Here is a 13,731-nt window from a genome sequence, read left to right as displayed (position 1 = left end):
GTTATTCATCAGAGCAATCAGAGCATGGAGCTGCAGAGAAGAGCTGTGACTCACAGTGGAGACAGAAAGATGGTTTCCTCTGAAGAGGTGGCCAGAGCGGAGAGAGCGAGCACCCACTCTCTCACCAGGGAATGCTGGGATGCATTAGTCCACGGCACTGTGGAGCTCACTTCTGTCTTGACATGTCCCAGGCTCACTGGAGTAGCTCCTGGAGATGTATAATGCAGTTTGAAAAACAGCCTTTTTATAAAAATACATAATTCATACAGAAACTTACGGATATACAGTGAGGTTAATAAGTCTGACAATCCTTACCATGTTTAAGATTTAATTGATATAGGGCAGCCCTCTACTCATTTTTTAAAATGCTTTCTTTTTAATTCTATGTGACAAAAGCTCAGAGGTGAGGCTGTCATTCGTTATGAATAACATGTCAGTCACTCTGTAACTGAAAATTTCTGACTTTTGCTGCCTGCTGTGGTTGTCAAGTCCAACTGATTTACCAATTTTTACAAAGAAAAACTCTAAGAAAGTATAAAATAAAACACAATTCTCTTCTACTCAGAATTATCAACATTTGGCTTAACGAAGCTTTTTAGCGACTTTCAGCTTGTTGTTTCGCTGTCCGGCCCCCAACTCTACCGGTTCACTCTCAAAGCTCTCATCATGTCTTTTTTGGCCACTGGTGGAACTTGTTTACATTGAAAAAGCTCTAAAACCTCACTGTGTACCAACTGTACAGCGCCAAACAACAGGTTAGCAACCAGCTGGTGAGGACAGTGGAACATTATGCGCCAACGAGCATTATTGAATTTGCATTCTCCAGGTTAAGAGTGTAAGGCTCCAAATGAATGATAATGTTGCTCTATCGTGATGTAAATCAGGACTGTTTACTAACGAGTTTTGGCTTTGCTCCCCCAAGTTCCTAAAATTGGTCACTACAGGTTTAAAGGAAAATATGATAAAATGTATTCTAAGAATGACATCAAAATTTGACAAAATTGGTTGTGTGTGGTTTTAAAATATATATCAACGTATTTATGATATTTAAAGCAGCACTTTTGAGTTTGACATTGCCTATCAGTTATGTTTTGGCCTCCTGATGAACGAATGAATGAATTGTAGGGTGTCGTCACGTTGCAGGCTATAAAAGAAAAAAGCAATGAGCTGACTAAAGGACTCTAGAGCTCTACGAGTGACACTTTTCTCCACATGCTGCTATGAAAATTTTGGTTACTGCACTATTAAACCCCTGTATGTACAATTTGAACATTTCTTACTGGGTGACTGCAAAAAACAAACAAACAAGGTTGTCAGTTTTTTTTGTGCTAAAAATGTCGAGCTGTGGTAAGTGTATAAAAAAAGAGAAATTAAATGTAAGAAATAATGAATGCTGAAGATGAGGGGACAGGTAACAGGATAGATTTAGAGAAAGAAAAAAAAAATACTATACCTGAAGTCAGGCTGAAGTTGAAGGAGACGTATAAACCTGCATTTTCATCCAGGTCATCCACAGCTTTCACTGTGAAGTTCAACCGTCCTTCAATGGGGAGCGCTACAGTCAGACACGTCCCGTTCCCGGCTCCGCCTCCTCTCCCAGCTCCGCCCCCGTCACTTTGTTCTACAGGGAGCTTGTTGGGCAGGGTGACCCGGATGGCTCGTTCAGGGTCTAAATCCTGGATGTGTATGGGCTGACCCTGAGGAGTGGTGAGCTCCATGGCAACCAGAGAGGTGGAGATCGGGGGGTCGGCAGCAGTCAGCAAAGGGTTGGAGTCTAGTGCTCCATCCAGACCAAACAACACCTGCACCACCTCGGACCGCTGACTCTTCAGGTGAGCAGTAAGAGAGGCGGGGATGTGAAACTGGCATGGGTGAGGTGATAACTGAGAGGGGGCGATCCGGTTCTGGGTGGACCGGTTTGACTGGTGAGCGCAGAGGAGGTCAGAAGGGTCTCCTTGAAAACCAACCGTGTTGATGTAGTTGGTGGAGAGAGAAAAGGGCTCCTCGCCGGGAACATGTGAATGCATCAGAGTGCGCATCAGGGCTCCGGCATGGCCCAGCGCTGACAAGGCGATTACTGAAGCTGCCTTCAGACTGCCTGAGTAGGCCGGGTCAGAACTGGAAGCACTGACGGACTCAGACGCTGCAGCCAGGGTGCTACCTGCAAACACAGAGAATGTTTGGTGAATTTCAACCAACCAACAGTGACGTCAACCATCGGTTTGTGAACGGCCGTTATGAAGCCACGAGATCGGATTTTGGACGTCGCCATCTTGCTAGTCCCAATCGGTTTGGAGCCAGTAGTAACCATATTTGGGCCAGCTGGAGGGGGGAGCGAGCGGGGGATCTGACCTGATCTCATTGGAACCCCGTCAATTCTATGTCCCGCCCACTGATAGCTGTAGCCTGACTGCAGCACAGGCCTGTCAATCAAACAGACATGCACCCAAAAACAAAGCTTTTTGAAGCTTATTTTATTGTTAATGACGGGATTATTTTCAGATGGACGGCCAGAACACTAATTTGGAAGAGTGAATTTAGCAAAAGACATCCAAAAAAACTTGTGGAAACATTTTATTGACAGAGAATTTCATGACAGAAGTTGAATGGGAGTCCATGGAAACCGGTGCTTTTTGGAGCCAACCTCTACTGGCACTCAGTGGTATTGGAGTTTAAGGCACTTCTGCATTGGCCTAATTTTTCAGAGCCGAGAGCTACGTCCACTTTTATTCTATTATTTACGATTTTACATCATTACATGATCGTTGCATGCAGGAAATGTTGGATGGTCGGTACCTATTACATTAAGGATGTTTCTTCCTGTGTCGACGGCTGGCAAAACAACAGGACTCGTCTGTTCCTCCACCACACGGATCATCTTCCCCACAGCTTCCAGAACTTTCTCCTGACAGCTCTCACACAGCAGCTCACTGGGAACAGCCTGGAATACAAAAGGAAACACACGACACGACACGTCGCCTCATGTCTGTATTTGCATGGTATCGTGGGATTTCTTATACAAGGGTCGACTAAAGAGTTCAGATGCAGCTTCTATTATATGTGAATGGAGTGCAGCACAGTGATGTGCACGGAGGAGGGAGAAGCTGCAATCAACGGTGGATCTGACTCAATCTGATTGGAAACTCGACAACAGTATGATGTCCCGCCCGCTAGTAGCGAAAACCTGACTGCACCACAGGTCTGTCAATCAAACAGCTTTTTGCTTTTTGAAGCTTATTTTCTAATAAATGAAAGGATTATTTTCAAATGCACCACTAGAAAACTACCAAGAAGGAGTGAAATTAGCGATCATAAAAGTGTAAACTGTTTATTGACTTTGTATTTCATGAGAGAAGTTGAGCCCAAGTGTTTTTGCAGTTTACGGCACTTTTACATTGGCCTCATTTTTCAGACCGGAAAGCCAGGTCGAGTTTTATATACAGTCTATGGCCACACTCAACAAAGACCCTGGAAATGCTTCAGAAAGCCTACAGCAATTAAGCAATGAGCCGTGCGAAATGTTTTGTGTCACTTTCACATTTCAAAAGGGGCAGTTTCACTGTCCAAGACCGGAGGAGGCGCATCAGGTCAGGAACACAATCAGGCGGGTTTTATTTGACATTTGTTGCTGGTTGATGTTGCCCGGCGAGGTGTTTCCCTCCACTCCCAGTCTTTGGGCTAAATGCAGGTAAAATGCTGCTGGCTGGAGCTAAATATTTAACAGACAGCTATTGATTATATCGATGGGAATCAAGAAGAGAAAAATGGAGTTGTGCTTTCTCACGGTGGACTGGGACAGTGCTGAGCTGATCTGATCAACATTCAGCAGGGAGGACACGGGGAGAGAGGCCAGAGCTCGGGTCACGTTTTCACGGATCTCCCTCCTGTCCAGGAGTTCCTCGGCAGTCCGTCCAAACTCCATCTGTTGGCAAAGGGGAAACTCATCATGCAATATTTTGAGCAGGCGTCCATCATAATCTTCAGTTGTCTTGTGGAAGACATCAGTGAGATCGTTATCATTTCATGCACTGGAATATGAAAATACAACACTGACACACCACCTGATTGAGCTTGCTGGTGAGGGCAATAGAGTATGGGATGATCTCCTGAGGGTTGCCATGTTGGACTAAAGCCCACAGTTCTGTCTGGCGCTTGTTTCTGAGCCGCCGGCTGGCGACTTCATCCACTGCAGGATTTTCAACTGTCAGCGTCCTGGTAAACGAAGGAATCAGGACTAAATTCGCTAAACGTAACCAAGATGTTAAAGCTGATTGGTTCTTAAATTAGTCTCCTGACTTGTGTCCAAGTGCAGTGGCTGGTAAAGCACAAAAACAGACACCTATGCTGCTTATTTTGCACCAGTTGCCTGGAATCTTGTTTTGTTTACCTGTTCATAGCAGTGACCTTCAACCCCAGATGGTCCTCGACCAGCAGAATAACTGTGATGACTGACATGTTTTTTTGTTGCCCAGGAATTCCCATAGGAACCAGGCTTCTGATCGTTGACCGAAGCCCCCTCAGGAGAAGAACACAAGACAAATCAAACCGTGTAAACTCCCATGAATAAAGGCTTGAACTTGTCAGGAAACAAAGGCAAACCTTACTCATGAATGCAGTTTTACACTTTGTCTGTTATATGATTGTAATCGGAGTCCAGTATTCACCTGTAGAGAGTGAGCACAGGGCACATAGCGCTGAGTGGGCATTGTGCCACCTGCAAGGTATAGATCAGCTGAGAGGTCGGGCTTTCATCATGTCGCCATCCTGCCAAAAGAGAAGATGTTTGGAAGACACAGTCAGATACAGCAACAGTGGAAGAAGCATTTCATATTCTGTCTTGTTAAAGACATGTCAATGCAATTTGGATGTTACAGCACCTCTGCTGACACCACATTGTTACCTGAACAGTTGTAGGTGACCACCGTCTCCAGCAGACGTATATCAGACTCTGGACTCAGATCACATCGGCCGCCGTGTGGTGGATTGTTTAACTTTATCGTCAGGGTGGCGCTGCCCCATCGCCCGCTGCCAGGATGGGATACATTGAGGGTAAATGAATAACTCTGACCTGGCTGCAGGACACCTGAACGCATCACCAAGTTAGGAGAATGTGTTCCTGTAGAGGGTGCGACCTCATCAAGGTCAAGGGTCAGGCCGCTCTGGTCCTCAGCTCTCCATTTGTACTGTGTGAATAGAGCAACATAATACTGAGTGTTTTATTATCTGTGTACACTTGTATATTTCAATAACCATTATATGAATATTTTATCTGCACATTACATGCATTTATTGATGAATATTTATATTTTAGGATTCTGTAATTCATTTATTTTCATTGTAAATTGTTATATTTATTTTATCTAATGTTCTCCGACACTGTTCGTTTAATTATGCCGTTGTTGTCTTTGGCCAGGACATGCTTGTAAAAGAGATTTATTTTTTATTTTTTTTATCTCAGTCAGACTTTTTCTGGTGAAATAAAGATTAAGAAATAATAAAAACTTGATTAAACTTTATAAATAATTAATCTAGATTAAACTGTCCAATCACAAGTACATTTTATAAGCAGATGAACATAAAAATCAACATCAGAGACTCAAATCAAAGCACCCTGTTAGATTTACTTTCCATTTGTACTACTGTGTTCATTTTCATGTGACAGGTTTTTCAGCAAGGAATTTCCTTATGCTGCAACTTTTGATTTATTCACAGAATTTATTTTCATTAAGTGGATTTTTCTGAAATTTAAGGGTCCGAATATTGACCTGAACCTGGTCATCACATTGTCCACATCGTCCAGCAAGCATGGCAGGGGTGGTGTAACTGATGTGGTGAGTGGAGGCGAGGACAGAACAGGATAAGCATTCCACAGTCACAGGAAGAACTGGAACTTCGCTCACAGTTACCTGAAAGAGATGAGACGTCAATAGGTGCTGTTTCTTCGAGGTCAAATATTTGCCTCATTCAGCTAAGTAGCTTTTTGCTAAGTTCTTTCATAACTGCCTAAATCTCCAATTTGCAAGAGATATCGAACATAACTCCATACCGTCTGGTTGACAGAAGCAGGCGTCCTCCCTTCCTTGTGTACCATGAGGGTGAAAATATAGACTGTGCCTGGGTGCAGCTGAGTGCTGAGTATCGTCATCCTCCTGCTGTTACTCCCAACGGGCTGCTTCACCGAACAAGACTTTTTGGAGTTCTGCAAGTACCGATTTTACTGTAGTAAGACAAGTGTTGCACAAATAATCTATCCAACCACTTGTTGTGCTTTTAATGCTGCCATTATTACTTGTACAATTTCAAAGACATTACAGATAGTTTCTCATCAAGAGGTGCTTACCTCTGCCATGCAGGCCCAGTGATACTGCAGTGTATCCTCTACTCCTGGCTCCATATCAGGGTCATGAGATTCAGACCCATCCAGGACAAGGTCACTAATACTGGGCCAAAGTCTGTGGGAGCCTCCCTTGATGGCAGCTACCAACGAAGAATGGACTACTGTGATGTTGGTTTTCTGTTGAGCGAGTAGAGGAGTTCCTTGGAATGAAACTGTGAATACCAGGCAATAGTGTCCAACATCAAGCATATACTTTGGGAGTAAGAGCGAAGGTGAAGTTGGGACCTCATGACTTCGTAGAATGACTTTGTTCCCAGACAAAATGTTGCCATTGGTACAGCATGACTCTCTGAATATCTCCCACAGATAGGTAGTCTTGTAAACAGAGCAGTTGTTGTCCACACTCGCTTCGAAGAAACTTGGTCTTGACCTGAAGATAGTGGACTGGCTCTGGACTAGAGAGGGCTGTGGGCTGGAACACTGAAGCTCCTCCACCTCCAGTTGTAGCTGGGTGGATGCATGGCTGACACTGTTGAGAGCTTTGACCGTAACACTGTATTTCCCAGGAGTATAATACGTATGATTGACGGCACTTGAGTTTGACACCATTACTTCAGTGGAACCTCCAAAGTCCCAAAGGTATATGACATTACTCTCTTTAATCACTGTTGCAGAAAACCTGACAGCATGTTCAACAAATATTTTCTCTGAATGACAGACAAGTTGGATCGTCTTAATAGGCCACTCAACTGTTAGAGTCTTGTTTACCTTCTGGGAGCAGACTCCATTGCTGGCTAGCACATTCACAGACAACAAACCACTCTCTGATGGAGTAAAGATCACTTCTTGCCCAATGAGCCACTTAGGCTCAAACCTTTCCAAGTGAAATATCCAGGTGTAGTTGACTGGAAAACCACTTCGAACTTCTGCCTTGAACTGGACTCCCTTCAGAGCCTCTAGAGTGGTGGAACAACAGTTTACAAGTCGTAAACCTTGAATATGCTCAGTTACTAGAATACTAGAGGATGCCTCAGCACTACTGACCTGGTTCAAAGCTGTCACTGTGACTTTGTGTTTCCCAACCGGAAGGCTGGATGTGGTCATCTGGCCTTCGATAATATCCTCAGTTTGAGTCCAATCTTTGTTTTGGAATGTTATAACAAAGCTAACATTGCTTCCTTCAGATATTGTTGGAATAAACGTAACTGGTTCCTCAGCGCAGAGGGAGGACTTGCTAATGTTCAGCAGAAGACCTTTGATTGATTCCTGGACTGTGACACTGTGTGAAACCACCTGAAAATTTAACCCATTGGAGACATTCAAATACACCTTGTAGATGCCTGCATGTGGAAATCCGTAGATAAAACTCTGGTTGATGGATGAAAAAAGGTTCTGTTTAACATATTTTACCCTCCAGTTCCAGTGAAGATCGTTTCCCTTGTGGGCGAACCCACGAAAAGAAAAAGAAGCACTTGCATTGACATAAAATGGGTTGTTTTTTTGGTCAATTTGAAAGTCCACCTCTTGGACCTCTTCCTGAACCAAAAACTGTTTGGTGTCGTTACTCTGGCTAAAGACATTCTGAACTGAAACCCTGACAAGACAATGACCGACTTTTGGGAAAGTGTAAAGCAGAAAGGGTACATGTGTCTGCAGAGGTGAAAGATCAGTATCCACATACCAAAGGTACTCCAGGTCTGATCCGGTATCCACAAATACAGAGATGTGAACTCCTTTCCCCAAAGTCACAATGTTTGATTGTGTTGCTATGTGTGCACTTGTTACACGTTCGATTGCCACTAGGGAAACACTGCCGGTAGCCTCACCCAAGATATTGCAGGCTCGAAGCTGGACAGAAATACTGCCAGGAGTTTCAGCTAACACATGAAAAAGCTCTCCATCACCTGTAATTCCTTGGTTTCTTCCACTCTCTGCAGCAAGCCAGTGATAGGAGATGTTGGAGCCTTTGGTGACTGAAGCAACAAACAGCATTTCCTCCTGAGTTGGTGCATATTTCATATTTGTCCAGCTTGGACATTCAATCTTAAGACCCTCTATTCTTTCAAAAACTTCAATTAAAATAGCTGCTTCTCTTTTGCTCACTAGATTCTGTGCTATAACCCTTACTTGATACACTCCTGGTTTGGGGAAGACAAATCGAAACTGATAAGTCCCCTGTTTGGTTGAAGTTATACCCTCTACTGTCCAATGGTAGCTAGTGCTGCTAATCGCACTGCTAATTGCTGTGATAAGAGTTTCCTCTCCTACCACAGCGTAAGGCTGGTTGGTGTGAAGTGAAAGGTCTGAAACAGGAAGTAAAACATTCACTTTGAGGGTTGTAGAGTCCCTACTAATGGCGTTAAATGCTGTGGCGTTGACTGTGAATTGACCCGTCGAGGTAAAGACATGTGACACGTTTCGCCTCTGTTCCACCGGAGAGCCGTCGCCGAAGTCCCACAGCACTGACACGTTGCTGCCAACGCAACTCACTACCCAAAATGATACAAATGTTTTGACCGTCAGTGTGTCACTTTGACTATCATGCGCAACAAAAAGCTTACTCACAGGTTTTTGAATGGAAATATTAGCTTTAGCTGTTTTGTTACTGAATTTGTTACTAACTATGACTGACAGCTCTTCAACACCTTCATCTCGAAATACAAAACACCTCCGAGAGTTTTCTGTCATGGCAGCAACACTTGAGGAGTTAGTCAACCAGTTATATTGGTAACCTGTTATTTGTTCAGGGGAAACTAACACTGTGACGCAAACCTCTTGTCCAACTGCCACAAAGTCCTGTGATGACCACACCGCAACATTAGTTATTGGACTTTGGACATAGATGCTTGTACTAAATGATACAGAGGTAACAGAACTGATCACAGTCAAATGAACGTGGAAAATCCCATGGCTTGGAAATGTATGCACGGCTGTCGACTGCCCCGTCACTACAGTTAAAGGTGAATCGTCTCCGAACAGCCAATGGAAAGCAAGAATGGATATGTTTCCATTCACCAGTGCGGTAAACTGTATGTCTTTTCCACTCATGACGCATTCTGTTGGCAGAACTCCGCTAACAGTCAAACTGTAGATCTCAATGGTGATAGTCTGATGAGCTTGGCTGACAGAATTAGAGACAGTCACTTCAACTTTATAGTTCCCTGGAAACTTGTAGGTGTGGGAGATTGAACCATCTGTAAGATTTTCCTGCAGGGACCCATCACCAAAGTCAATTTCCCACATGAGACTGGTACCAGTGGCAACTGCAGCTTTGAAATCTGTAGCAGACCCTAATTCACTTGGTCCGTTGTAGGTTAAACCTAATCCAGAGATTTCCTCCATAACTACCACCACAAGACAGGCGGTCAATGAAGTCAGGCTGTTGCTGGCACATACTGTGATGTTGTAAACTCCTGAAGATCCAAAACTGTGGCTGACTTTGCGGTGGATGCCTTGGACAGCTTTGGAGCCATCGCCAAAGTCCCATGTGTAAAAGACAGCAAAGGCTGAAGGCTCGGCAAAAGCTTCTAGATGAAAGGGTTTTTTGACGATGCGCACCGGAGTAGAAGGGGAAATGAGGAGGCTATTTAACTGAGGACGGACATTTATCTTCGTGGATGCGTCAGTGTTGTCATGTTGAGTGGAGACTTGAACACGAAGTGTGTAGTCCTCTGGAATGAGCAAACACAGAGAATAGGCATTTACTTTGATGTACTGATAAGTAAGAAGACAACACAGAGTCAACCAGAGTGTTGTTCTTGATACTATGATGTTGCCAAAGTAAGGTGTCGGTGTATGAACCTATGAATAAAAAAGACCAAAATGAGGTCTAAATATATCGCCAAACAAAACATAGATCTGTGTCAAAACAGCAGCAAACAGACACTTTAACTAGCTGACCTAAAATATTGACGGAGATTTCATTTAACGTTGGTTAAGTTGGCTGTATCTTTAACGATTGGCAACCCGCGATGATGTCACCTTTTGAACTGCACTTTTAAACTGTCGATTCTGGTATTTTGGCTGTTGCCATCTTGGTTTTTGGAGCCAGTAGTGACCATATTTGAAAGCTCTGATGGAGAAAGTGAGGACACTATGCCCGCCCATCTACACAGAAACCTGACTGCACTCCAGGGGTGTCAATTTAACCAGCCACACCGCCAAACATAACCTTTCTTTAACGATGAATATGTAAATAATTATGTAATTATTTTAAAAAAGAACCACCTGAACACTGATCAGGAGTGAATTTAACAAATGATACAAAAACAATTTGGGTACAAAAAAAATATTGTCTTTGCACTTCATGAAGCCAAGAAGTTGAAGCTTTTAATGGCAGTTTTTTGGAGCCTGGTGTTTTTTGAAGCCAGCCCCTAGTGGCCCTCAGTTGTATTGCACATTAAGGCTCTTTTGCATTGGTTTCACTTTTTAGCCCAAGAGACTGCGTTGTTATTTATGTACAGTCTATGCTATTTAAAGCACTATTAAATATATTTGACACTTTGATCAATTTGGGCACCAGAAGCATTTTACAAAATAGATAATTAGGCAATCACTCTCCTAATTACACATGCAGCAGATGCAAGAGCAACATTAGCATTCAGCAGGTTCTGTGTTTCTGTTTGTTTTGGTTTGCACCAACTGCTTATGGGAGATATGCTTTGCTTAATCTCCTTAATGCTCCAATATGTTCACCTGATATTTATTTCGTCAATGCTTGTCAGGTGGTGTGCGGTGGGTTTATCAAACCGTGTTAACTGAAAAAGGCTGCTGCTGTTAGAAGCAAAGGTGTTGAGAGTTGAGAGTCGTGGGATGTAAAACTAAGACAATAAGCTGAAAAACAACTAAATTCTCAGTAGAGTTGAGGGAAACTGCAGAGTACACAGTACATGATCCCTCTGTATATATTGCATTTGTGCAGCTTCTATAGTGGTGTGTGTGTGTGTGTGTGTGTGTGTGTGTGTGTGTGTGTGTGTGTGTGTGTGTGTGTGTGTGTGTGTGTGTGTGTGTGTGTGTGTGTGTTTACCTGGGATAGTATAGGTGTGGTGCATTGAGTCCTGGACATACGCCTGCTTCTCTCTTCTCTCCTCGAGCCCTTCCATGCTCTGACACGGAGCCGACTGGGTGTGAACGACATTGTTACCGCCGTCCCCGAAATCCCATCTACATGAGGCGCACGCACATTTTGAATAACCAGACAAGACCTCTGTCTTCTTGTAAAATGTGTATGCCATCCCTATATTCTCTGAGGATTTCTGATGGTTATTAATAAAAGACTGTATATATACAGTATGAGAGATACACTGGAGACGCCATTACCTGATTGTAACTGGAAGGGAGATATCCACTTTGACCCTCACGGTGTAGAGGTGAGCAGCATTTAGAGCTACGACCCCCCCGGCAGACAGGAACTCTGGCTGGGCCAGTGGTGCCATTTCATCAGCAGTCAGGAGGATCTGCTGGCTCTGAGAGCTCACAGGGTTCGACGCCGTCACCTAGCAGAGAGTCATTAACAGATGACTTTACACTGCTTTTTTTTTTTTTAAACCCTTTTTCTCGATTCAACACAAGCCTAAAGCAGAGCGGGCTTAAATCTGGGAACAGTTAAACGTTAAATTTTGATATTAAAAAACATGATGAAAACAAATACTGTGTGAGTAAATTGAACAAGTATCTTACCTGTAGATTATACTCAGCAGGTTTCTTGAACATCACACTGTAAGATTCCCCTTCGTGGGCAAACTTTTCCAGGTAGTCAATCACCCACGTGAAATTTACTGAAGACCCACTCTCCACCGTGGCTGTAAACGACTGCAGTAGAAAACATGACAAATATATCACTGTGACAACCTGTAAGGTGCTTTTTATTTTCATAGCCACAATCCTCTGGAAATATGTCAGCAAAATAATTTACACCATGCTTGCAGCTATAGCTAAACAATGCTGACAATGACTATGCTGCTGTATAGATGTTACTACGTAGTATAGGTTTCTATGGTACAGCGGAGGTTGATGGGAAGACCATTAGCTCTGCAGGTAGCCTATCTGGTCATGAAGTAAAATATCAGGAACAATTGACTTTTGTCTGCCTCATTGTATGATCCAAATCTTCGTCAAAATTTGACGAGTAAGTTTGCTAACTTTGAGGTGGTTGTTGTCGTTTCCTGATGCGACAGGGATTTAAAAAAAAAGGTAACACGCAGGTAGGGGAATGGGAGGAAAACATCAACTGAAATAGTTGGACGATGAAAGGTTTAAACCAAAGTTCTAAATCCAGTAAATCAGACTGTCTAACGGGTAACGTCAATATCTGAACCAAGTCTTACAGAAATACATCACACGGTTAAGTAAAGACATGCAGCTTCCTAATAACCACTAATGTCAACATTTCGGTGGTGCTGGTGGAGAAGACAGAGGATCTCAAAATTCAAGTCTCACATTATCCGGGAACCAAGAATAACTTGACCAGATGTTGTGCCAATCCAATCAGGACTTGTTGATATATTTGACATCATCAGTAATAATGAACTGTCGGGAAAAGTCAGGGGTAGTACAGAATCATTTGTTATAGATTACCTGTGATGTGTCTATGAGCATCCTCGGGCATCCACGAGGCTCCACACTGAGTCCTGTTACCGCCTCGTAGCTGCGCACCTTCACTGTCACACTTTGAGAGCTTTCTGCATCCGTCACACTGATGTTCAACATCTGAGCCCCCGGCGACGGCAACACCAGAGTCACAGCGGAGAACCAGGATTCATGGGTCTGTTTCTTACAGCCAGGTGAGGACTGAACCACCTCCTCAGGGCACGACTGTAGAAAGGGGACTCCGGTCTGGAGCACCGGGGCTGACCATGAGCTCCTGGCTGTTTCACCAAACAAGGCCTTCACCACAATAAGAGTTGGGACATTCATTTGAACATGAATCTGGTTGTTTTCATCCGGCAGGGGATGGATGACATCAAGTCTGAATTTAGAGCTCAGACCAGGATGAGGAGCTGCAGTTAGAGGCCTAATATGAGGGACTGTGGTCGTCTCTGTTTGAAAGTCGTCAAGGATGTCTTCGTGCTCAGTCGCTCCGTGAAGCGTGTCCACATACAACATCCTCAGATCACACACCACTCCGTCCACCCACTTGCTTCCCCGGGGTAGTGACGTGAGGCCTCCCTCCAGCCAGCCTCCCCACTCCGTCCCCCTGAGGGACAGGTAACTCTGGCGCCAAGGGGAGTTCAGAGAGGCATCGCCGTTCAGGCAATGCAGGAACGCTCCCGAGTCGAGAGTGTGTTGTACAGCCACAACATCATCGGGGTACACCGTGATGGCTCGCTTTGGAAGAAGCAGCTATTGCAGACAGAAAATGGCAAAGTGCAGAGATTGAATGTAGCCTGAAATAT

At 44.0% G+C, this 13,731-nt stretch overlaps 1 protein-coding gene across 1 annotated transcript in view; it reads right to left on the bottom strand.

Moving 5' to 3' along the window:
- pkd1b (polycystic kidney disease 1b) overlaps positions 1-13,731 on the bottom strand; it is a 32,636-nt gene that overhangs the window by 15,539 nt on the left and 3,366 nt on the right. Inside the window, exons 7-20 of the mRNA XM_069156149.1 lie at positions 12,914-13,678; positions 12,017-12,148; positions 11,657-11,802; positions 11,364-11,500; positions 6,341-10,008; positions 5,766-5,906; positions 4,901-5,183; positions 4,665-4,764; positions 4,388-4,516; positions 4,062-4,212; positions 3,785-3,922; positions 2,797-2,941; positions 1,454-2,161; positions 55-208 (exon numbers count right to left, since the gene is read on the bottom strand). Of these exons, the coding sequence (XP_069012250.1) occupies positions 55-208; positions 1,454-2,161; positions 2,797-2,941; positions 3,785-3,922; positions 4,062-4,212; positions 4,388-4,516; positions 4,665-4,764; positions 4,901-5,183; positions 5,766-5,906; positions 6,341-10,008; positions 11,364-11,500; positions 11,657-11,802; positions 12,017-12,148; positions 12,914-13,678 (6,797 nt within the window). The remainder of the gene's footprint in view (positions 1-54; positions 209-1,453; positions 2,162-2,796; positions 2,942-3,784; positions 3,923-4,061; positions 4,213-4,387; positions 4,517-4,664; positions 4,765-4,900; positions 5,184-5,765; positions 5,907-6,340; positions 10,009-11,363; positions 11,501-11,656; positions 11,803-12,016; positions 12,149-12,913; positions 13,679-13,731) is intronic.

This window comes from Embiotoca jacksoni, unplaced genomic scaffold (genome assembly GCF_022577435.1).
Source record: "Embiotoca jacksoni isolate LCO1_2020_lvr unplaced genomic scaffold, fEmbJac1.0.p SCAF_20, whole genome shotgun sequence".
Lineage (NCBI taxonomy): Eukaryota > Metazoa > Chordata > Actinopteri > Embiotocidae > Embiotoca > Embiotoca jacksoni.
The sequence above is the reverse complement of the archived record's forward strand: the minus strand, read 5'-3'. Positions and strand labels throughout refer to the sequence as shown.